Here is a 26,470-nt window from a genome sequence, read left to right on the forward strand (position 1 = left end):
GAAGTACATTTAAATGTGTTTGGTTAAAATTAGAGTTTTGAAAATAAAGAAATTTGAACTTCCCCAAGATTTGGGTAGTCATTACAGGTAGCGTGGGTACAGTATGTAATCTCAGTAACTTTCATTGAAGAGACTTTGTTTATGTCACCCAGCCTGGCTGGAATTTCTCCTTGCTTGATTCTTGTCAGTACTTATTGAACGGGTTGATGCATTTTAGTAACTATCACTCAGTGTAGATCCTAGAAGTGCTCGTTTCAGAGGTCCACAGGAAGCACGGAGGAGTGTTCAAAGTGCAAATTAAAAACCCAGTGTTGGAAGAGCATTCCAACAGTCCTGCCTTCCCTTTAGTAAGAATGCATTTTTCAGAGTTTGCCAGGTAAAAACAAGTAGCATCTCCAAGTAGGCAGATAATGATCAGACTGATTGCAAAATCAACAAAAGTAATTGAAACACTGGTGTTTAAGTACAATAAGGTAAACCAAGTAATTAGCATTAGATTTTTTTAAAAAATAGTTAGTAGTAAAATTATTTTCTTTGTATATGCTATTATTTGTTATTAGTTCACTGTGTAAAAGGTAACAAGAAATCTGAAAGTACGTCCAATTTTTTTGTACAATCACCTTTTCCTAGAAAAATAAGCTTTTTATTAAAAAGAAATTTTAAAGGAAAGGATCACTGTACTGTAGTTTTCTGCTATAATTTAATTAATAGATAAGACCATTTCAGTTTTGTAGCACTGTCTAGCCCTACTATTGGCAGGGGGCATAGTGCTGAATCTACTTCTAAGGAATTAGATGGGTTGGTAAGTATTACAACCAGAGAGCAGATAGCATCTTCCTTTGCTCTCAGTGATAAAGCTATTTTGTAGGTCAAAAGAAAGCATGAAAGGAGCTTAATAAGAGAGAGTGGACCATAGATGAATCCTCAATCCAGACTGTGACCTTAGGTGAAACTGTGGATCAGAGGGGTTTAGAAGCCTGAGGGTGTTTTGTGACCAGCTGGATTAGACATGTCTGTGTCACTGTTTAAAAGGATGGTGGTGCTCGTAAAACTCATCAGCATTGTTGAACTCTCCTTCAGGATATTCTTTGAAAGATATTTAGAGCATAGAAATAAAGCAAGGAGGAGTAATACAGTGCATGTATAAAGTGAAGAATGGTCCACCTCCTAACTTTGCATTTATCATTTTCTGCCCTGGCTCCCTTAGTTAAAGGAAAACTAATTTTCACAATATCATTGAATTTTTATCATAAATGGTTCAGTTAAGATTTCTTGATTTTCACTGGGAAGGTTTTTCATTTTTGGTCTTACATAGGCATTTGGTCTGATTTCGTTGTATCGTTAGCCTTTTGGGTTTGTACTGCTTTCAGCAGAGCTTTTGCAGATCCTGTTTCTGTGTTTATATATCCAGCTGTAATGATTAGGCCTGTGATCAAGAGCACTTTGAGAAAGGAATTAGTAGAGTTATTTGGTTTTGGTGATACTTTCAGGCCCCGAGAGGTAGTTAAATATAGTATCTTTTGCTAAAGGCTGAATTACACAGAAAAAATTGATCACACATTCAGCAAAGATGTCCCTTTTTTCCTGGAAAGGGTTATAAAATTTGAAGAAAACACAAGTTAAAGGCAATTCCTCTAGTTTTATTCTAATTAGATAAATTAGTTAAATAGTTAAAGAGAAGCTAGGCAGGTAGAGCATACACTGCAGTGAGACAATCAGTTATTGCTGCTGGTTTAATGAGGAAGGAAAGGAATATCATGATTTTGGGAGTGGTTTTAGCATGCCATGAAACCCCCATCTCTGCTGAGCTTAGGATATTTGATGTGTACCAGATTAATGAATTCCCAGGGCCATCTTGTGTGCATGTTTTGTGGCTGCACTGAGAATGAATAGTGCTTTCTCAATGAACTGAAATACCTGTCTTAAGTACAAAGAGGAAATATTTACAGCCCATGCTTGATAGCTTCCCACCCTTTTAACTCGGTGGACGGATGGACTACAAGTGAGTAACTGGAAGGTCTGGAAGAGTGAGGGTTAATGAGTACTTGAGTAGCATAAAGCAGCAAAAGTAGAGGTGACAGTCTAGTCATATACTCTTGTTTGTACCATCTTACCAAACGAGCCTGCTAACTTAAAGACATAGCATTCCTAGTAAATTCCTTCAATTAAAAAAAAAAAAAAATCCCAGGAAAACAGTGATTTCACCTGAAATAAAAATATGACTTCAAGAAATACCTAAGAATTTTTTTCTGAGTCTGCCTAACTCATGAGGTAAGTGTTCTGTAGGAGTGCAAAGCACAGTTTTACCAGTGTTGGCATTTAGACTTCATGTTCATTCTGTGACATACCCTACAGTAAAGTGGAATTTGACAGTTAAAAATCATTAAAAGAACACTGTAATCATTGGGGAAAAAACCAAACCAGTAATCTGAGAACGAGAGAGATTAAGACTTCAGGTTAAATGGGTGCATGCACACGCTAAAATAATCTGAAATCATCAAAATCTAAGAACACTTTGTAATCATTAACCCTCAGAAGGGAACCTGTTAGGAGTTCATGAAGTTCTTGACAGTATTTGCAGAAGGCTACAGTGGATGATTTTATGCCTTGCATGTTCAATAACAGCTAGTAGATACTGTAGCCATACACAGGTGACAGTAGGGATCGGATGCCTAGTTCAGTACAAAGAATCACATCTAAGGAGCGCCTTGAAAACTAACTTTCTTAGCATAAAAGATTCACCAGGATAACCTACTTTAGAAAGATTGTCATGTACCTAAAATCAGGCTACAGTTTTCAGTCATAAATATTACATCCTGGCTTTGTTAAGGCTGCGTTTCTGTTCCAGTAAATGGTTCCGTTTGTGTTGAATACTGCCATTGCGTCTGATTTCTTTGAGAAACATACAGAATATATGAAATTAATGTAGGGGAAGGGACTAAAAATACAGACGTTTTACACCATGGGTGAATTTCTATGGTCACTATAAAATAAGCTAGGGAAGTGTCTTTTAGCTTCTTAAATCATATTGCTTCTATGTCTGTGTGACTTTAGCATTGGTTTTCTGTCATCAGAAGTACGTCTTGTCCTTAGTTTATCTAATGCAGTCTGCAATTCTTTCTACCCCTCAAAACAGTATCAGTCTTAAAATTGATGTAGGGAGTAGGCTTCCAGAGACAGTGTTTACAACTGAATACGTAAAGGACAGCTTCTCAGAGCACTGCCCTGATCTTCTTCTATGGAACTCGGTGGGCAGTTCACAGAACTTTAGCAAGGGGAATAGGATTTCCTTCAGAAATTTCCAGAAATTTATTCTTATTCCCGCTTTACATCTCACTGCCTCCTTAGTTGTATTACTGCATCTTTTTCTGAGGTTATGCTGGAAAATAGATCATTAAAATGTTCGTGATTAAAAGTAACCCTTTCCCCAAGCTGGAAGCAGGCGGTGTTTTCTTGGAAGCACTGCTACAGAAATCCTAGCCTGCTTTCTCCCAGAGGTGAGCCCTCTGCAATCCTATTGTGGGGCTCAGATTCACCCCCTTTTAACTTTAGACACGAGTAATATTGCAGTTTTGTGATTGATTTCAGCTGTTCTAACTATGGACTCTTGCCAGAAAAGGATCCTTCATTTCTCCCCTCCCTCTGCCTGCACACTGCTGTCATTTCTTTCTTCAACCCCTGTTGATCCTGCAGATTTGGGATGAGCAAATGTCCTTGCTGATATGCTTGAAAACTGCCAAGTTATGAAGGGACTGGTTAGCCTTCAGTCAAAGAAGCAAGCTGCTCTTTACTCGTTGTGTCTGCATTTGTTACCCTGGAGTGGCATAAAGGAAGAGGTGGAAAGGTACAGCAGGGCACAGAGAGGAGGACTGGGGCAAAATGTCTTGGTGCTTTTGCGCAGGTAGATTAGCATGAGCTCATGCCGAACTAAGACACTCTGAGCTAAATTAGCCAATGACATACAATTATTCCATGCTGTCTCTACTGTCACTATGGTCAGGGGAGAGAGAGGGATGTGTTGGTCCGTGATTTGAGTATTGGAAATCTCCAAAGTGTGGAAGTGCCACCACTTCTAACCTCCTAGCTCCCTGTGCTGATTTTTTTAGGGTGTCACTATGTATTGCTAAGGCTCAGTGTGAATGCACGGTGAATGCATCGGCCAACTTCAGTCAGCTTTGAGAGACTGGTACAAGTCTCAGGAATATTAACTCTCTACAAGATTTGTGGAAGTGGGAGGCTAGACAAGTATTTCACAGTGACTCACTGAGAGAAAAGCGAGTATTTTGTGGCCTTTGATTACATAGCAAGGAGTTCAAATGTGGAAGGACACTGCAGACAGAGTCAGTATGATGTACGATGCATGGCATTGCTTGTTTTCTTTCAGAAAAAATAACCTATCCATTGACAGGCTAGAGTATAGTAAAGTTAATTCTGAGAACTGGTAGAGATACTGGATTTCTCTTCAGAGTATTTTCCTTGTAACCAGGAATATTTGCATCTCTGAAGAAAATTCATGTTTTTATATTTGAAGCCCTGAACTGTGGTGTCCAGTGTTTAATAAAGATTGATACTGTACCATATCAGTGTGAAGAAGCAACTAAGTATCAATGTGAAGAAGCAACTAAGAAGGAGCAACATATAAACTTTGTTCTTTCATATTTTTCAGGTTAAATATTACAGCTTTACATGTACTTGGGCTCTTTCTACTGATGTGTGGCACACAATAGATATTCTAAACGGTATTCAGCAGGTCGCTCTGCAGCATAACGGCAACCCTTTAATACAAGATGGAGGAAACATACAAAGATAGGACTTCTTTAGTGAAAGGGGCAAAAGATATCGCCAAAGAGGTGAAGAGGCAAGCGGTGAAAAAAGTAAATAAAGCTGTTGACAAAGCTCAGGATGGCTACACACTGAGGTCCTACAGCCGATTCCAGGATGAGGAAGATGACGATGATTACTATGTCCAAGGAGGAAGTTATGGTGTGGAAGCTAATGATGATGAAGGATCAAGTGAAGCAACTGAAGGGCATGATGAAGATGATGAAATTTATGAAGGGGAGTACCAGGGAATACCCAACACGGGGCAAGGCAAGGATGGCATGGTGGCCTTAGGTCAGCCTATACGTGATGAATATAAGGATCGTCATGAACTGGAAACAGAGAGGAAAGCTGACGAAGAAGAGCTAGCGCAGCAGTATGAAATGATAATACAAGAATGTGGCCATGGCCGTTTCCAGTGGGCCCTCTTCTTTGTGCTGGGAATGGCCCTAATGGCTGACGGGGTTGAAGTTTTTGTAGTTGGATTTGTGTTGCCCAGTGCTGAAACAGATATGTGTATACCTAATTCTGGATCAGGATGGCTCGGTGAGTAAAGTCTTTATCTCTGTGCTAATACAAACATTGCTTACAGTACACCTAAATGTGTATTTGTCAATGCCGATGCTTATATAAAAATAGGTTTGTATTCAGTATAAATAAGCAATTCACAAAGTGCATTAACAGCTAATACAGATTTAATTAAGACTATGATTTCATTTTTTAAATAATTGTTTTCTTTTTCAGTAAGTATAAATAAATCACTGAAGTGGAAGACTGCACAGTAAAACTTCAGAGGAGAGGGATACAAGAATAAACATCTAGATGAACTGATTTAAAAAAAAAATCATAAAAGCCAAACCACAGTCGGAGTGTTGGAGTTCTGCTGCTTTTATACAGGCGTAATAAAGAGTAGGTGATAACAACTATCCAGCAACATTGTCATACTGCATGGCAGCCTTCCCAAGTGTGAGGTGGAATGCAGTCTGGGAAATGCAGGAAGTCCTGGGAAAATGTTGTCTAGCCTTTTCCTTCCTTTTGTCTTTTACTTCTTTTATCTCAATGACTGTTTTCTAGCCATCCCAAAATTATGATATTTATTTTGAGTTGGAGAAGACAGAACTCAGCAGAACAAATAGCTAAAGATAAGCCTGGGTTATGCTTTTTGTATCCATTCAGTTGATGGGGATGGGCTGTGTCTCATCTTGTTGCCTCAGTGCAGTGTGGCAAATAGGCAGGCTGAGGCAGCCTTATGTGACTTGGTGTGAGCAGCAACGCTGAGAGCAGCTCCATGCTTGCCCTCCCTGGGCATGCCTGGGCGCAGGAGAAAAAGCAAGGGTCTTATGGGGCAGGGCTGTGGAGAAAGGGTGTAGAAATGGTTCCCTAAGGAAGAGGGGAGGTAGGACCAAGGGGGCTTGGGACATGGCAGAAAAGGGAATATATGTGTGTAGGTAAGTGGGTTGGGCCTAAAGGATCCAGGTTTTTACAGAAATGGAGGGCTTCTTATAAAATTTTTAGGAACCTTTGGCTTCTAGGAAGTGTAGTCTCTGTTCCCTGCATCCTTACAGCACATGGTTCAGTTGCAACAGTCTCATTTTTACTTAGCTCAGTTTCCTGATTTTGTTCCCTTGCTCCCTGTCAATTAGAAGGACATTTAAGTTACCAACTGCATCAAAATTAGATTCAAGATTTTAAATAGCACAAGGGTATTTGTACCATTTAAATAACGAAGAGGTTTTGTCGTGGACCATGACAAGCTGGGTTCCTGACATAACAATACTAGCAGTTTGGCTCTGTAGTTTCGCTAAAGTGGACTGTGGTCACCCTCTGTTATATCTCTAAGCCTCCCTCCGTGTCAGAGGATCATCAGTGGACAAGGGAGCTGTATTCTCAGGTGGCTGGCGTCTTCGAGACATTCCTTGCCATTTAATCATCTGTTGTTAGAAATTAACTACTCTGCCTATTTATGTAGTGCAGTGATTAAAATTCTAATAAAAGGTATCGAATTATCTCATTTTTTATGGTTAAAGAGCTCCATGCAAATAATCTGTTTGGTGCTGCTTGTTTATACAGATTTACGAACCTTGGACCTGTAAGTTTTCAGATCTACTGCATATAGAAAGGAGATGTATAAACATGTCTATTTATAGCCATTTTAGAGCTCTATATGTAATTCAAAGAGGAGAAGGAAAGAACAGAAACCAAAACAACCCCAAAAACGTGTCTCCAGATAAATGTTACTGTGTCAGTGCAGATAATAACATAGAATACATTTTGTAAAAGGAGTATTCACCCAAATTGCTCTTTAATGTGATTTTGTTACCCAGTACTTGGCAGCTGAGGACATCTTTTGACTCTACTAATGAATTTTTCTAATTCCTTTCTATTGCTGCAACAAAAGTAATGGATCTCAACCCCATTTTTAAAGTACTGATACCCTGTTTGTTTTACTAGATGTACTCTCCCAACAAATTGAATGGTCAAAGTTGCCTTCTCTGGGAGTATGACAATATAAGGATAGCCACCAGGTTACTCTGCAATTAGATCGTATGGGCTTAAGGAAAAGAATAGGTTATGGACCATGGGGAGGGAGCTTCATAATGCTTACACGTTCTGTAGCTAACTGATCCGCATATGCAGTTCCTTCCATTTACATTAAATGTTAAACTGAGAAATGGATCCTTTCCTAATTAAGACATTCTAAACACTTTAGTGTTTAGAACATCTGGCTACTCTGACTGGCAAATTGTGAGTGTGAAGGACACGGTCGTAATGCTTTTTCTTTGTTACACCAGCTATATATAGAATTGAAATTCAGGGGCAAATATAATTTCTAAAACCAGTATTTCAATTAAACAGTTTCTGTAAGCATTGCAGAGGTGTCTCGAGTTAGGAACAAGTCAGTAGTGTCCCTGTGTTAGCATGTGTCCATGAGGGTTGCAGCCACCTGTTAAGGTCTGACCCATAACAAGAAGAGGGTTGAGGACTTCCCTATCACTAGACTTCTTATGGTGCCGTCTTGCAGTATATTGGAATGACTCTGTCAATGTTTAACTAAAATTCAATACAGAAGCTGTTAAATACCTTAAAGATAAATATATCTGTGTGTATATGTAAATGATGCTTGCTGACAAAATTAAGGAAACAAGTCTGGATGGCTTAGGTGTGCAGATAATCTATTCTCATGCCTAAAATACAGAAGTTGAAATGGGTATCCCCATATATTCGTTTTGTAATAATGTAATGCTGGCCTCTGTTGCGGTATTAACAAACAAATAATCTGAAGCTAAAATATTAACTCACAAAAGTAGAAAGAAGTAAGCAATTTCTTTCCAAGCATGTATCGAGGGCATTGCAGCATATGGTGGTTTTATCAATAAATTCACAGAACTGATATTACTTGCCAGTTGCCAATAGAAATATATCACAGGCTGCAGGCTGGCAGTATGCTGATGTACACATTGCTTATAACCAATGTAGCTATACAGCTTTTGCAGACACCTTAACCATTATTCCAGCGATACAGCATATTCATCATGGCATTGAGTGCTTAGTGAAAGCATTTTTATATGATCATAACTAGGCCCTCACAGCCGTGCATTTCGGTTTTTTGCTCTTGTGATTTCACATCATAATTACATCCTATCTGAGGTCTTCCAGACAGGCATATTTATTTTTCCATTATTATAATTCCATAATCCAGAGAACTTTAATGTTGTTAGAATGGGACCAGTTATTATTGGTAGTCATGGGACCTGTGCTGGAAGTTACAAGGTGGAATTGGTACACGTACACAATATTTATTTTCCAGGCAATATTCTAGGCTGTTAAACACATTAAAAATGTGTTAATTTGTCATTGTAAAAACGCTTATTGACTCAGTTGTAAAAACTGATTTCTCATACCTCATGCCATGATAGTTGACTAGGGAACATGAGCAAGTTAAAAGCATATGACAATATTCACAGAGCCACTCTTTTCCATTTTTTGTTATTTACTTGCACCAGGACAATTTCCCAAATTCCTTCCCTATTGACCCTGATATGAGCTTGAGGTCACTGTTGAGTGATCGGCAGCAGCATTTCAGAGCCCATAAAGTCATGTGATGAAAGTGCTGATCAGAATCATGATCTGATTTCTTAATGCCTTTTGAGTTAAATAATAAAATAATATGCTTTTTTCATGTCCAAGCAGTTTTATTGTGAAAAATAAGGAAGTTGACTTGTTTAACTCTTCCAAGATTACAGTCACCTGTCACCAAGTGTAAGGGAAAGGCCCCCCCTAGTACAAGGCTGTATACTTGTCAACTCCTTCACTTAAAAGCTACTAAACATATACCAGCATAATTCTAATCCAGACAGTCTTTCCTCTTGCATGGGAGGAAGTGGTCCCCAGAGCTCAGTACTTGTTGTGAAGTGCATACAAACTCTGCTAAGAATACCGGAGCATTATTGACTTTTCCCCTCACAGTTTAAAAATGGGCTGCATTTCCCGATCTTTGCTACTTAGTTTCATTCTGGTTTTGCACTGTTTTTTTTCAACAACTTTATATTCAACTAATACCTTTCTTCAAATTTGTCAATAACAAATACGAGTCACTCACCTGGACCAGAGTGACCCAAATCACTGGTAGAGGCTAGACACTACTCTAGGTAGCAAACAGCTCTGCAGGAAAGGATCTGTGGCTCCTAATACGAAACAACATTGAGCATGGGTCAGCAATGCCTTGCATCAGTGAAGGCTAACCTCATTGTGGGCTGCTTTGACAAGAGTGGCCAGTAAGCAGAGGGAAGTGATCATTTTCCTTTCTCAAGACACTGAGTCCACATGTGGGATTCTCTGTCTTGGTATGGAGCCACCTTAAAGAGATTAACAGACAATAAAGGACCAGTAATGTGGTTAGAGGGCTGGCATACATGGCATGTAAGAAGAAAAAGGAACCTATCTTGTTCAGCTTGGAGTAAAGAGTTCTAAGAAGGGATCTGTCTGTACCGTTTGTTGACATAATTGAGGACTGTAGAGAAGGTGGAGTCAAATTTTTCTCAGAGGAGTACAGGAGGTTGGAAGTTCTAACCAGGGAACTTCTGATGAAGAAGGTTCACAGTGAGGTGGTCAGCCACTGGGATACATTGCACAGAGAAGCTGTGGGATCTTTTGGAGATTTTTAAAAAGTTGACTGAAGAAGACCTAGAGAAACATGGTCAAGCTCTGAAGGCCACCCTGCTTTTAGCAGGAGTTCAGACTAGGGTCTCCAAAGGTTCCTCCCAATCATAAATAAAAAAATAACTTTCTGTAAATGTACAACACTTCCAGCTTCCTGTAACTAAAGGAGATATTGTACTTGTTACACCTGACTAAAGGAGCTTTCTGAATTCATGGATTGTATGCAGGCTTTCTTGTTTAAACCTAGATTAGGATCTAGATTCATTTAGGCAAGATCATATAACTCGAGTTATTTGTTCTCCTCCTGAGCCTATATGGATTGTCCCTGAATTTGGCAGAAATGTGGAAGTGTATGTCAAAATGTCGGTGAATAAAGGACTGCAGGACCTGAATCCGATTGGATGATTTTGTAAATATTCAGCCACCTGTGTGCCTAGTGAGATTCTCCGATGTATCTTGGCACCTCACTACACCACTATACAACTTGCACACATCCTCAGAGACATAAATACCTGGAGTAATTTGGAAGCTAATTGTTATTCTCAGACTGTGGTTTCCCTTTTGGACATTTGTAACTTTCTGCTGAAGCAACAAACTTCATTTTAAGAAAGTTTTCTCTTGTTGTGGATGTTCAAACTAAAATGATATTAAGCAAAATTTTATGTTGAGTTTTCTTTGAGGTTCAGTGCTTGTGATATTTGTTTGTTTCCCCACCTATTGAGTAGCTATAAATTCTCTGTAGCCAAGATACCTAGAGACTGTGTTTTAGAGGGGAGGAGGAGCTTCCTTGGGATTGCAAAATTTTTTGGGGGGACTGTGATTTAATACAGAAGCTAAAGATTTTGCCTTTGATAACTGATCATTAAGTGAACATTTTATAACAAGATTTTTCTTTTTTGCCGATTGTAAATAAATGTACTCTTAAAGCTTGAAAAAAGGCCATGAAAACTAAATGTGTTGATCTTAATGATCAATTAAGGTTACTCTTGTTTGTGAATTCATTAAAACTGTTTTTAACTAGCCTCCATAACCTGAGCTAGGTTATGTTACACTTGTGGCTGAATTGAAATTCTTTCTCATGCCGAAGTCCAGAATTCAAAGACTGACAACCTGGGAAGTGTAGTACTGAGCAGCTGGTTTTCTGATTTGCATTTCTTCTTTAAATTCAGACATTTAAGACTTTATTTCAAAACAAAAAAATCTACTTAAGGCATTACATTTTTCTCTTATCTACTTAAAACCAGTGATACTGAATTTTGACAGCGTGGTTCCTCCATATACTATTACGCGGAAGACACATACAGTTAACTGTATATTTGACATTTCTTTACTTGTTGAAAGGGCTGAATTTTAATAGATTGTCACAAAACTGTCCTGACATAGCAGCGAGTAATACTCCTTCTGCTGCTGGGAGCAGACATGGATGTATAGCATTGTTAAATATTACTACAGGTCATTAGATACCAGTGAGATTTATTGTGTGTTCCTGCATAGAATACAGTAGAAGAAGGTGTCTTCTGGTTATATTCCAGTAGCAGATTTGTGATGACATAATAGACTACAAAACAGACATGAAATAAAGGGAAACCAGGCTCAGTTACTCTGTATTTTAGCGTTATGTGCGGCTAGTAGATGTGATCCTATAAGGTTGAAACTTCCAGAGGAAGATCCATATTTTTATTACGGAAAGCATATTGAGATTTTGGTTGTTTTTTTTTTTTTAAATATTTTAGACTTCATGGATAGAGGAAGTCTTTTTTTAGAACTTGTTTTTTAATCTGGACTCCAGGACATGGTATAAATTTTATTGAAGAAAGTACAGATGTCAAAACTTTTGGTAATAACATAAAGGTTTGAGTATTACTGTGTTCACAGGAAGTGCATCTCGGTTAAGAATACATACTGAAACCATAGCAGACCTCTGGGTGTGAGGAATCTCGATGAAATAACACTGAGAGTCTATTCCACTTACACCTAATAGCCGTAATGAATCTTTACCAGTGATAGAAAAATTTAGAAATAGAGCTGCAATCAGTGAAATGTGAGTTAGATATTCCAGGGCATGGTGAAAACTGGTCTGTAGGATTTGTGTCCTATTTCTTCAGAAGGAGATGCCAGAAATGCAAATGCCACCATGCATGCTGTTCGCCTTTGGTACACTTCAGTTCCCTTGCAATGACTAAATAATTAAAGTAACCTGAGTGAGATGCTTTTCTGGTTGCTTTCCAAACACCATTATTAGAGGGAGAAAAATTAAGAGACAGATCCTTTTCCATTCTAAGCAGCACACTAGTGGAAATGGTGGTTATGTTTGTTTTTTTTTTCTGAGCAGAAAAAAGGAACATTGGAAAGAGTATGCATTGTATTTTTTGTCTGTTATGAACTGGATTAAACTTACATCACATGGAATATCATGGGCTTGTCACAACACTTTATTTTTTTTTTTTTTTCTGAGCAGAAAAAAGGAACATTGGAAAGAGTATGCATTGTATTTTTTGTCTGTTATGAACTGGATTAAACTTACATCACATGGAATATCATGGGCTTGTCACAACACAGGACTGGGAGCTCAGATTTGAACCATTAATGAAATGCAGGCTATTCAGTTCTCTGTGCTGCTGCAGGCTCCCATTCTAAGCCAATAGTCAAGGTGAGTCACAGCTGTCCTCCTTTTCTGAGGATCATGTTGTTCCCAAACCGCTTTATTGAATTTGGTGCTAACAGGGAGAACAGCACCACCATGTCAAATGTTTTCCCTCTTCACAGTGCTCCTACATGTAGCTTTACTGAGGAATACAACCTGTTAACCTAGTGTTCACTCTTTGCTTTTAGGATGCTCACCATCTAGTCTGAGGTCATATCTAATATTCCCTGGCTCAATACCCAGTTTCGGTCGTGCAGTTTTAACCTGAGTAACACGCTCAATACAAGACAACATTAAATGACCGCATTGCAGTTCATAGCTGAGAGCCTTGGTGTTTATATACATTTCCAACACAGCCAAACGCTGTTTTAGCCAACTCGTCTTTGGAAAGCTTTATAAGTAATGTAATACTTACTTAGTACTTTATTAGTTAATTCTACCTACTACACTTGTATACTTTGGAATAATGTCAGAGATCAATTAGTGTACGTACAGTGTAGTAAAGCAGTAGGTCACTTTTTGAGTAAGACATTTGTTGCCAGAATATAACATTTCCTCAAGGTTTAAGCTGTGCTAATTCAGCTGAATTTAATGAATACAATGGATATTGGCACTCTTGCTTTTATTTAAATATGAAATACACAGCCTACAATTGGGATAACGTGTACTTGTGAAGATGGTGTGAGTAGCTGGTAAGATACTTGTGCATTTAATCACTTGAAAGCATGCGTTATCACCATGTGCAAATATGCCTGTACTGTTTGTCTGCACACAAAAATAAAGCTAAATAATTATGCACCTGTAGGTATTTTCATATACCTGTCTTGAAGACTGATTGTGTCTAAAATAGTTAAAAATCACTGAACGGCTTTTTTAGGCACTGCAGGTTATTTTCTGGCTCTGCCTATGCCATCACGCATAAGTTTACCATTTATGTCACACACAGATCGATAATCTTACAAAAGCAGCCAAAAGAAGGAAATGCCTCCCAAAGGAAGGCCTGAGGGCCATGGTGATTTCACACATTTAATTTGGCTGTCGCCTCCACTTTTTCCTCCCTCTCTCAACTGCCAGGGGATCTCTGGCTGATGCTACATCACCTTTTAAATCAATGTGTCAAATGGAGTTTTTTAACCAAACCAAACATTTTAAATACAATGGTGCACTCTCTTCCACATCCCTGTTTGTTTAATTCTGCAATGCAGTTAAGTTATGATTTGCAAGCTTTATTTATAGAAATGTTGATCATCATTATTCGTATATTTGTAGCTCTGAGTTTTGCATCTCGCATCAGATGTTGAGCTATGAAATTAAAGAGGGGGCATATGAGCTCCTCAGCAAAAAGAAGAAATATTTTCACAGAGAAAGTGTTAATGAACTTCATTAAGACATGGAACAAACACAATTTAATGGCTCTTTGTCACAGCTGAGTAAATTTCTTCCTATGTATTTTATCCATGGATTTAATCAATCAAGGATTTTAGAATCTTTCAAAGTTTGACTTGTAATTATCTTATACTACCAGTATTTTTAAGAATTGGAAGCAAATCATATATTGAGATAGATACCGTTTGAAATAGCTACTTATTCCAGGCCTTTACCTTGTTTAAGGGAATGTCAGAGCTGAAAAGTATGGAACACAATTTTTTAATCTACTCTGACTGCATTTTACTGCAGATGTAATTCTTTCCTTGTGGTGGGTGCATCTGTTCTCACTGTACGCATCTGATTCCCTTGTTTGAAGTACCCGTTTGGTATTGTTTCAATTGTATGGAATATTGTTACTGTCATATGTATGATACAAATAAAAATGCTTAAATGAGAGAATAACACTGAGTTACAGTTAGAATAGATACATTAATATGACATATGTGAATTTTTTAAACTGTTCATTCAAAAACTTGTTTAACAACAGCTGTAGTGCCACTTAACAGTGTCCTGGACAACTGACATTTTTTTGTCATTATGAATGTTTACTGACATTTATGATAAAGTTAGTTTTTTCATTTATTCTCACCCATTTTTCAACACTTAACAAGTAAACTCTTTTCTAGATAGACCCACGATGGACAAAGTGTCTTTAAAGACCTACAGAAACCTGTTTATCAGGCAGACATGTTTTTATAAGAATTTGGGGGGGGGCGTGTGTGCATTGTAGAAAGTTGGAAAAGTAATGTAAAGTAGAAAAATTAAGAAAATGGTGTAAAGTAAAATGTTAGCTGGACTGAAATTACTTGTTGTATATTGTTTAGCATATGAAGCTGGTGAGAGTATGGATGAATATAACCATGTGATGCATGACTCTCTGTTGTGCTGTCTGTTGCTTTTGTCTGGCATTTGTCAGACCTGCTCATTTTCAGAGCACAAGGATCTTCCTAATCTGCTAGAACTCAGGGCGATTTTCAAGGTTGGTTCTGAAGTTGCCACGAGCAAGTCTTGTTCAACAGAGATCATGAACTGACTGATACAGTCATCTAAGCAATTTTCCATTTAGACATTATAGCAGTGCCTCCTGGCACTATTGTAATTACGTAATTAAAGAGCCTGTTTAGCATCACCAGCACCTGCAGTGTATTGATGCCATACAAAGGGTTATTCTGATCTGTTATTCTTCATTCTGAAATTGCATTAGTTCATTATTTCATTGACTCTGAACAGGAAAGCAGAGCAAAGATGTGGAACCGTTAGCATGAGAAGTTTCCTTTTTCACTTAGTATACTGTTATGCGCTGTGTGAGGTAGACCAGGTCTCTTACCAGCCACTTGGCGGGAAATCTGTGAGTTTCAGACACTTACTAACTAGTTTTGGTAACCCATTCCTGATAAGGTTAGGCCTAAATCAGTGTCTTTTTCTGAAAGCAATGGAAGGTGTTTGGTTTTGGGGTGGGTTTTTCGTTTTGTTTTTTTTTTTTGGGAGGGGGGTGGTGGGGTGGTGGTGTTTGTTGTTGTTTGTTTTAATATTTTTTTAGTATGATTTTCTTCCCCCACGCTTTCACTTCTTTGGAACAAAGATCGTAACTGCCACAGTACTGGAATATAGTTACAGTAAGCAGTGTTACTGGCTTGATTAAACACTGATGAAATAATCAACTGTTAGCTTTAATATTGTACAAATACCTCCACTAGGAGCATAGTTTTATTAATTAGTTCTCAGTATCATGTGCTTAGAGTTGAGAGTTGGATGCATCTGTTGTTAATGTAGTGTATATATTTGGGGCTTTTTGTTTTAATTCAGCAATAATTAAAAGTTAGTGATAGTCACGGATTCTGCTTTGTTTTGACTCATAAGGAGGACTAGGCAAATAAAAAATTAACATTCAGGCAATTAAACATGTAGCCAAAATGAATGCTTTTGATATGAAATGAAATGATTAATGTAGATGAATGCGTGGGCAATTTAAAGATTTAGTGAAGTATATTTTTTTTTTGCTTTGAAATTTAATTAATCCTAACACATTGCACAGTGCTATTCACTGATTGGTCATATGCAGCATTTATAATCATTCTGCTTCTAAGGATTGGTATGGAATTGCGTTTCAAATTGCAATTTCTAGCACGGCAAGGTCAATTTAGAGATGGGCAAAGAGTGCATTGAATTTAGCATCTAAATCTGAGGGTGGAAAAAGCCAGAGGAACCTCCGTGGTTGCAGTGGAAGAAAACAGGAATTAGGGGTATTAGGACAGCTTAACTAGATGTGTTTTATCCAAAGCTTGTCTGTTAGGATTTTCTTGCTTATGCCAGAGTGAACTGTTGGATCAAAGGAGAAGATACTGTGAAAATAGTATGTTCGGTGATATCATCTAGGGAATCAGACAACAGCTTCACATCATTACCTGAGTTTCTGATAAAGTCTGTGTTATATGTATTGCATATTGGTATCTACCATCTTGTAAAATATCGTTTAAAAGGTATGAAAAATACGACATATTTCCTATTTCTTATAATCATATGTTTCTGAATCTGAATGCTGATTGGTTCTTTTTGTTGTGAGTATCAGTGAAGCAGTGCTGTGGTCTTTTTCTCTATAATGCGTGGCTGATCTAGATAGCCAAGCAATAGCAGTATGAAATAGCAGTCTGCTGCTGTTTGCTGCAATAATCACTACCAGTATTCAGTTTGTAAGTGATTTAATGAAGAAAATAGAATAACTCTTATCCATATTTTATACTGAGAAGTCTGTTACAGAATAAATAAAAATGATGCTAGCATCTGGTAGTCTTTTTTTAAAAAAGACTTACTGACCTGATAAAGTTCTTAAAGTAGAAATGATGATGGCAATGTACTGCAAAGGTACCAGTTTACCATATTCTCTATTTTGCTGCCTGCTGCCTTATCAGAAAATACAGCTGTGGTGAAAATTCCCCATCCTTGCAAGTAATATATTACCTGTCATAATATCTGCAGTAACTGAGCTTCTTGTATGCATTTATTAATTTATCTAATTTGGATCTGAGGAAAAGCAGGAGCAGTTGCTATTGTTATTACTGTGTTTCAATTGAAATAATACCTGACTACACAGGAAACTCATCTGTTAAGACAGGGTATTATTTAATTAGCAAAAAAAAAAAAAATTACCAGCACACATGCTTGTGTAAATTTTAGATATAAGGTAAATGTCCCTAGAACTGTAATAAGGGTTAATACAAACTCTTAGAGCAAGAAAATACTATGTTTTTCAAAATGAGCAGATAATGTAAAGATCCAGAGCTAAATTACCTTCTTCTGCACTTAATACATAAACCAGAATTAGTTTAATTAGCCCAAGGAGAAGAAACGTGGAAGGAAAATGCCAGTTTTTTCCTGTTGAAATTAAATTCAGCCTTACACCACAAACACTTCAGGCTGTAAATCTCACACCTGAGATACAGGAAACAAATCGATAGTAAATGTGTTAGGCGCATAAATTTAATACAAGCATGCCAGAGAAAACAAAAAAATTGACTGAGTGAAATCTGTGCAAATGATTATTGTGGGATCCTTTGACTTTTATGTGGATGCTATTTCTGTTATAGTACTAGAAGGGCTTTGGTCAAACCGTTCCAATTTGAGTTTTCACCTCTGGAATTCCCATAGGGGTGGACACACACAAGCTTCATGATTTGGAAGTATATGCAATTTGTTTTCCTGGAAAAAACTGTGGGTTTTTTTTAAATTAGGATTTCATGGAGAGGACAAAACTGTTTTCACTTGTCCTTTTTTCCCAAGGAAAAAAAAAAAAAAAAAAAAAAAAAAAAAAAAAAAGTCTTCCTGGCTCATCTTTGACCTTTGGAAGAATACAGCTGGGTGATGAGTTTGGGTGGCCATGCCTTGAGATAATTTCCTCATCAGTGTTGATGGTAAATCAAGACAAATGTATTGGAGGTATTTGTTGGTTTGAAGTTTTGTTGGCCTAAAATTCTGTATTGTCAAATTCTGTCTTGCATTAAGTGCTTTCTGTTTTCTGAGTGTACCATAAGCCTCATTCACTTAATTTCAGTGTCTTCCAACTATCTTGGAGGTTTCATAGTGGGCTTCTAAATCTATTTCCCTTTCTGAGTTCAGTTCTTCATAAAATTTTTACTTGATCCTTTTGAAAGAGAAAACAAAAATGTGGGGAAAAAAAAGTGGTATGTTTTGTTGGGAGTTTTGTTTTGTGTTTAATTTCGATTTAATATTTTGTACATTTTTTCTTTGTTTTGTATATGTAAGGCTTCTTTTTAGAAGTACACTTGGCTACCTCATGGCTGTTTTCCTTTGTTTAAATCAATCATCAAATTACGCCTGTCATACTATTACAAACCTGTATGGTTTGAGCTGCTTTTGTTGCTGGTTGTGTTTTTTCCTTTATTATCTTAGAACCGTTCTTTTGCTTGCTCTTTTGTTTTCCTAGAGTATGATCTTACTTTTGCTTAGCTTTGCTTTCAGTTCCGTTTTGCTGACTTTCATGGTTGAGTTCCTCTACTGCAGTTCATCAGTATTGTCTGAGAACATGATCATTTTGTCTGAGAACCAGATACAGTTCACTTTATTTCTGTTTATGAGAAATACCTGAATTGGTATTAGATTGGATGTCGTCAGATGTTTTGAAGGTGTGTTTGAAAGTGGTGTGAGGAGGCGCTTGTTTTTTTTTTCTGTTGATGGAGCAAAGGGACTATTTATTATACTGTTTTTATTTGATTGATTTGAGCTGTGAATTCTATACTATGTAATTTTGGTAACCTTTACATCAGAGCATTTCCCTGAGTTGTTTTCCTGTGTAAATACCAGAGAAACCAATTTTTAGTAATTCATAAATGTTTTTTAAATTTTGTTTTGGATTGAAGCAGTATTCCTTAGTTTTCTTCCCTTCGTGAAAACATGTGTAGCATGTTTCAGAAGAGGAAGTGAGGTTATCTTTTTGTTCACTGATCTCACTAGTATACAGTGGCTGCCTTTGTCTCGATGAGTGTGAATTTGTATCTTTCTTTAGTTGTTATGGAGATAAGTTGTCCTTTGTTACTGTCCATGAAGGATATCCAGAATGTCTCGTGCACTAAGCAGTTAAAAAATACATGCAAAAGCTAAATGGTCTGTCTTGTGAAGACGTGTCACTTTGGAATTATTACTATTAGAGAACTAAGCATAGAGGTTACTCAGTTGCAAGTCACACTCAGAGGTCCAAGAATCACTGCAGTATGATAGAAACTATACAAAGATTTATATTGAGAGTGAAGAGCTTCAGCATACATTTTAAAGTAGCTTTATATGTGTCTTATATTTAAACAGATAAACCCTATTGCCGTGATGGCTAAAAATAATTCTGATAATGTAATAGTTAGTATAACCTGACTGTTTGCAAATATATATTAAACACAAGAGCAAAAAGCTTCAAAACGAATGTGTAATTAAGCATCGGCACTACAGAGTATGAAATTGCAGATTGCAGCCTGTCTGCAGCTGTCCTGAAAAGGAATGGAGAAGTGGATTAGTCTGAAGAGTAATAATAGAAAAAGAGCCTGATGTTCTGTGGCACTTGGGGATTTGCATATATTGCATATTATTAGGTAAGAGCAATCATTTCACATCTGAAGTTAAGACACAAAAAGATTTCTGTGGGAAACAGCTAGCATTTAAGTAAAGGAAATTCATGGCTGAAGAAGTCTTGAACTTGCCAAGACACATGCAAAATTTTAATTTCAGTTAATATGGTGGCTGGCTCACACATTTGTTGGAAAACTACTCATCAACTTTTTCAGATTGCTGATGTTTTACTCCTTTAACCACTTAGATCTATATCTTAAAAATTCACTGTTCCGTACATACAGAGGTTGGTGTTCTACCACTTCAGGCACTGTTTAGAGAAGAGAAGAAATGGTTGTTACAAAGAAATATTAGTTTGTAGCAGTTTTTTATGTCAGAATGCTGGAGTGTTCGTACCTCTAAGGAGCCGAATGCCGTCATGTAGCAAATAAGAACTGAAGATCCAGTATTCTGACTACACAGATGGTTTTAGACATCCAAAGGCAGTGGCTTTAGAACACGGAATTCTTCTGCCAGTTCTGGAGTTACTACAGTTTTCTTACGTGTGTTGTCTTAACTGTAAAATGTTTGCTTTAATTACCTTCTATTATAAACAGTTTCTTTCTATTATAAACAGTTAGACATTGTTTGACTGAAGTTAACTGCTGCATGGATTGTAATTACTTTAAGTCTTTTCTGATCAAATAAATTAATAACAGATTATAGTTCAGTATAGTTCTGAAATACTATGATCATTAAACTCTGAATATGCTGTTTATTAGGGTTAAAACAAAGATAAATGCTACTTAGAGGCCTTGGAGTTCTTCACTATGAATTCTTATATGCTAAACAATAGCATATGGGAAGACCCTAGCACAAGTTAATAAAAACTAATTAAGGTACAGTATAATTCTTATGAGCTGTCTTAGGGCCACATTTATAATCTTATTTTCCAAGATACAAATAATACTTTAATCTTATTTTTAGACTGTTTTTTTTGATGAAAGTAATTTTTCCAGTTGTATGAAAGGCATTCCTTGCTCAGACCTGAACAACACAAGAGGAAAAAGCCAACTTCAGACTAGTTTTATATCTGCTTTATAGTACATGTGTTTAAAGCAAAAGATGATCATCAGTGAGTTCCATACCCTGAACCTCTGTGCAAGGAAGTCCAGCTTTACTTCCATTGCTTTCTCTCAGTGAAGTGTGTACTCACAGAATGATTTCTCAGAAGGGTTTGGCTATCATTTAGATACCAAGCTATGAATTGCAACAAGCAGTGGCAAGTAGTGACAGTAGGAGGAGTAAAATACTGTTTGAATCTCAGTGACTGATCATACAGGTATTTTTACCCCATTGCTTAAATTGCCGATAACTATCCTGAGAAGGGTTTTGGTTGGCCGCTTTTTAGTGTCAAGCTGTTGTTAGCCAGCTGAAAGATGCTGTGTGTCTATCCATTTAAAAAATATCTAGCCACCTGGTAGCCCAAGACTGTGCATGGTATAAACTAGTTCCAGACTCGGGTCCCCTCTTCTGGCGAGGATGCAATTGTGTGTTTTGTACATTTGTACAATAGGGAGAATCATTGAGGTATATAGAATTTCTGCTGTGGAAAGGTGATGCAGGTTGTTAAAACTTGATAAAAGAACAGAAGAGAAAACAACATTTGGTTTAGCATGGCGTGAGTTTCTTTGCAGCTGCCACTTGCCTCTTCTCAGTGCCTTTCCACCAAATAACAGTTTGAGATTACACGTTGCTTTCTGGAGAAAATCAAAGACTTGTGTTAAGATATCATTAATAGTCATTGTATTTTAAAATAAATTTCAATTCTAAAAATATTTTTCATGCCGGATGTGAAACCAATGTGTGTGTGTTGTGCTGAATAAGCTAATTTCTTTAGAAGCCTGAGTGTGCTGTACTGAAAACAAACAGAAGAGCAGCCAGTTTTATGACCAGTAGTAGCTGCTTAAAGAGAGACTGTCCCCAGGATGACATGCTAGATTGAAAGCTATATACGTATATGTACACTCACACAATTACTGTTTTGATGACCAGTGTTTAAAGGTAATGAGAAAAGGGAGCAAGGATGTTTAATTTTTACTTATATAAATTTATGCAAAGATTTATGAAGGGTGTACGAAAAAATTACAGTATTTTACTCATAAGATTTATGTTCTGACAGTGACATGACATAATAAACAAGAGCCACAAAGGTTGGAAAGGAAGGGGTGGTGAAGGGTAAAATGATAATCTGATGTCATTGGTTACATACATTTATTACATGGCTGTTCAGCTATTTTAAGTGTTCATAGTTGGAGTTCTGCTTTGTCATTTGTCACCTTTATGGTTTATTCTGAATAATGCTGTGGTGGGAAAGATCTTAAGGATGATTTAAAAGTTGACAGGTAGGGAAATTCCTTTATGGGCTGCAGGCAGCATTATGTTCTGTATAAAGAGAGACAGAAAATATGAGAAAGAAGAAAGACAGGAACATACGCTGAAACAGGTGTCATTGGTAGCTGCAGAGGGTTCAGGATGGAAGAGGTATGGATCTTTGGTGTAGGAGAGGAATTGTGGAGGATCTGCAAGGCAATTAGTAAAAAAGAGTAAAAAAAAGAGTAAAAAATTCAAAGTTAATATAATGGGGAAGAATATGTTAATACTGCAACTCAGAGAGCTGTTTTATTTATAGCAATTTATTGATCGGAGGAGAATATTAATTTTAGCAGCATCTTTTGAACGCTCTTCAGGAGAATTACATGGGTATAAAAGAGGCTAAATGGTACAGTGCTGTACAATGATGAAATGTCATGGAAAAGAAAGGTTAATGTTTTTAAACTCTTAACACTTTGAAACATTTTTCTTTCATTGTTCATACTGTCTTGATATTTCTGTGCATCACAAGGGAAGTAGTTACTTGGTAAAATTAAGTTTATTTGCGTGTAGTATCTATATGAAGAAATACAAAACTAATTGATTTACCTTCTCTAAGTATTTCTAATACTAGAGCATTGACTGGGAAAGTCCAACACCATTTAAATTTGAAAGAATGTAAGAAATTTCACTTTTAGAGTAAAAGAATTAACCATTTTATTCGCCTTTTTTTGAAATCAGTCTCCTGGCGATACAGCTATTGGACTACTTTTGCTAAATTCTTTCAGCTAATATTGACAAGCAAGAAGCAAGCACAGCTCTGCTGGATGGAATTTTCAAACCGCTTGTGAGCACTGATCTAACCTGGTACAGTAACCTTGCCCACAGCAGAGATCTTAAAGCAGCGAAACCCTAAGCCACTCGCCAAGCTTTGTTTCTTTAGGACCAGGAAATGTACAAGCTGTGTGTGCATTCACAGGAAGACCTCAATTATTGGAACAAAAGTTTCTCATCAGAATGAAGGAGCTTCTGATAAAGGTCTGTTGCTAAACACCGCTAAACCAAAAAGAGTATTTTAGAGCCTGTGTCATTTCTGGGCTACGAGGAAAGAGAATAAAGATGTCTTAGTAATCATGCAAATTCTGGATTTACCTACGTTCTCCTCCATAGCCTTTGATGAAAAACTAAGATCCCAGTAAGAGTTAGAAAATGTCCATTGACAAAAGTTGTTTTAGGAAGACGTTTAACTATTGTTCTTAAGAAGCTTGTTGCTCTTGCCTAGGTAAAGGCCAAAATTTTATACAACAGCAATTAAAGCCCAGCAGAATTGCTGGAGAATTTGTCCATTCTTATGGCAATCGGAAAGAGACACGTGACAAGGATTGCTGGTATTTTAGCTACTTTCTATTTAATTCCTCCTCTGTAGTAGGTGTATAAGATGGTCGCAACTGCTGGGTAGATAAACCCAGTCTGGGAAGTTCAATAGGAAATAGGTGGAAAAAGAATTGCATGTTTCGAATAAAATACATATCTGGTTGATTCTGTCCAAAGCTTGAGAACTACTTTCTCTTCTGACAGTCTGCTCAATGTGGTATGCGTCTTTGCCAAATGTCCCATGGAAGGTTTGTCCCTTGAAAGGAAATACGAATCAATATGCTAAGATGTGAATGGCCAAAGCGTTAACTATTTCAACTTGTCTTTCTGTAGGCAAGTGCTTCATGTTGAAAACATCATTAAGAAAACCACCCCCCAAAATCATTTTTCCCTATCTCTTTTTAATGTATGTAGCTAAACTCAAATTTACCTGTTCAAAGAAAGCCCGACCCAAACCCAAAAATGTTCCAGTGATTTCCTGTGTATAGAACAGTGCCTTTTAAATAAAGCAGTACAGTGAAGCAGGAGGGAGAATACAACGATCAGTCTGGACGTCTTTGATTCTTTACATCTCAAATGGAAAGTGGCTGTTTCATAATCATCTTCCTTTAGGCTTAGCCCATTTTACTCCCAGTCCCTACAGGACTGCTTACATTCCAGAAATGTTCAGACAGTTTGTTTCTGCAGGGGAAATAATAATTTCCTCTGTATTTAACAGGAATGCAGTTTACTGAGGAAATAGTGGCATTCTTTCTCCTATTCAGTCTTTGAATCTGCCTGTATTTTAATTGTTTTATCTAGAGGCACCTTGTTTAATAATTATATTAAGCTTCAGTGTGTCTGGTAGCAGATGGTAAAGTCACAGTAGGAAATGTGATCTCCCTAGATACATCTGCAAAGCTATGCATATAATTTCAGTTCACTGAGAAAAGAGAACTTAATCTCTATACTGTTTGTTTTGTCAATGTAGAAGATCAAGTATTTTGTTGCAGTCAATTGTGGTCAGATATGTAGCTCATGAAACATCTTTCTTTCTTTTTTTTTTTTTTTTTTGTATATTGCAGGTAGCATAGTGTACCTTGGCATGATGGTGGGGGCATTCTTCTGGGGAGGCTTGGCAGACAAGGTGGGAAGGAGACAGTCACTCCTGATATGCATGTCTGTCAATGGATTCTTTGCCTTCCTTTCATCATTTGTCCAGGGCTATGGCTTCTTCCTCTTCTGTCGTTTGTTTTCTGGATTTGGGTAAGCGCCTCTGGTTTTGTTGATCTTCACAATTCCGTGTGTTAATAAAACTTTCCTGTTTGCAAAAGCACGTTATTTAATGTAGAACTATAGTCTGTGTCATTTAAATAATTTCTCAGCATTACCAAGATATTGGTAATGCTCAGTTAAGTGTATTATTTTAGGCTTACATGAGCAGAGTTGAGATACAAAAGTAAACTACTATGAGAAAGCTTCTACCTTTACTGCACCCTTGGATAATCAAGAGCTCTGTTCTGCAGGGCAGTTGGTTTAGCGCTTCTGGTAATTGCTTCATTCAGTCCAAAAGTCCCAATTACAATTCCATTTCAGGCCACTGTCAGTGTTTAGGAAGCTGAACAGACAGGAGCTGGTGACAACACAGTATGCTGTGTCATAAAGCCATACACGTGAAATCTGTTGCTTGTATGCTTTATGTAGCCATAGTGCACCACACTGTTGTGTGATGTTTGCAGTTTTAGAAACCTCCTGAACTGTTCTGAAGCAGAGTAAGGCTAGACACTCATACCAAAAAGAAATTACCATAAGAAATTACCACTAAGAAATTACCACTAAGTACTATTAATCTGATTTAGGAAGGCAAGTGGAAGGACAAGGAGAGAGAGAAAAGAGATGTGAGGAGTCCTCTTGCTAGAAGAATCTCCTTAGTCTGCCACCAAATTGTCATATGTGATTTTAAAAGAGATTGAGAGGAAATGGCAACTATTCTAATTCTTAAAAGAACCTTAAAAACCAAACCAAAACAAAAACTTACCATCCAGCTTCTTCACGTTTTTTGTAGTGACGTAAGTTGCTATCAGTTCCAGGTGCTGTCTCTCTATAGAAAAACATTGATCATGTTGCATGATGCTTCCACTCTTCTGTGATCCTGTAGAAGTCCAGAAGCTTCTTGTACTCCTGCTTAGCCAGCCCAGTTTATGAGGGCAGTACTAGAACCTTGTGCCACAAAAGTAAGTTTGTTTTTTGCCAGTCAGGTTTGTGGCACTGCCGGCTTTCACCCAGATTGTCCCTCTTGGGGCATACAACAAAATAAGTTATTTTTTATGCGTCATGCCCAACTTGCCTGTAGGGTTTTCTCCTCACCTGTAGCAGTGGCTTTTCCGGTAATGTACAATGCCTGTAGCTTTACTCATGATAAATGTATGTACTGGACTGGGAAGCATGTTTTATTGTGTGCCCAGCTTATGATTAACAGTCTTTGACGGTCTTCATATCTGTATCTATCTTATACCTCTGTGTGTATCCCCACTGTGTCCGAAGTCCTCCTCCCTCATCTCTGAGAGCTGCATGAACAGATCATAGATAATTTGAAACTCCGTATTACATTTTAAATGCACCTTCCCCCCAAAAAACCCCAACCAACCAACAACAATGAGAAAAAACCAAGGGAGCTGAGCTGCAGAGTCATTCCTCATAGCAGTTCCTGCAGAGGCTGTATTTTCTCCAAAGACTGTGTTTCTCTCCAGATTAACCTCCTTCAGCTCATGTCAGAGCTGCATTCTAAAAGCCATGAAGTTTCTAGAACTGAATCTGTGCCTCATACCATCCAGATGAGGTGAAACTCTTCCTTTTTCTGTTCTCACTCTTTGCCTGTGACGATGCAATTTTTCCATCAGACTGTGTGTTTGGAGCCCTTCTTTTTCATCTGCTCACTTGCTCTCAGAGGAGACTTGCTTTTCATTTAAGAAGAGCCATACATAAGGTGGAATTTGTGTCACGTCTGCCTTTCCTCTGTTTTTGAATCCCATTTTGCTCATGATCGTGTGTTGAAAACAGCTGTAACAGCAACAGACACATCATATACCAAGCATCAAGAAAGAAGGGAGAGGCTAGAACATTTCAACTGCAGAGGCAGCA

The 26,470-nt window shown here is 37.5% G+C and overlaps 1 protein-coding gene across 1 annotated transcript; it reads left to right on the forward strand.

The window, feature by feature from the left end:
* Positions 1-4,787: 4,787 nt before the first annotated feature.
* Positions 4,788-24,595, forward strand: LOC104498482 (synaptic vesicle glycoprotein 2C-like; the record flags this gene model as incomplete). Its single annotated transcript, XM_010141868.1, has 2 exons — positions 4,788-5,367; positions 24,415-24,595. Coding segments are annotated over exons 1-2 (761 nt in total), but the record flags the coding sequence as incomplete, so codon positions are not given.
* Between the last annotated feature and the right edge of the window lie 1,875 nt (positions 24,596-26,470).

The sequence above is a fragment of the Buceros rhinoceros genome, unplaced genomic scaffold (assembly GCF_000710305.1).
Source record: "Buceros rhinoceros silvestris isolate BGI_N320 unplaced genomic scaffold, ASM71030v1 scaffold9328, whole genome shotgun sequence".
Lineage (NCBI taxonomy): Eukaryota > Metazoa > Chordata > Aves > Bucerotiformes > Bucerotidae > Buceros > Buceros rhinoceros.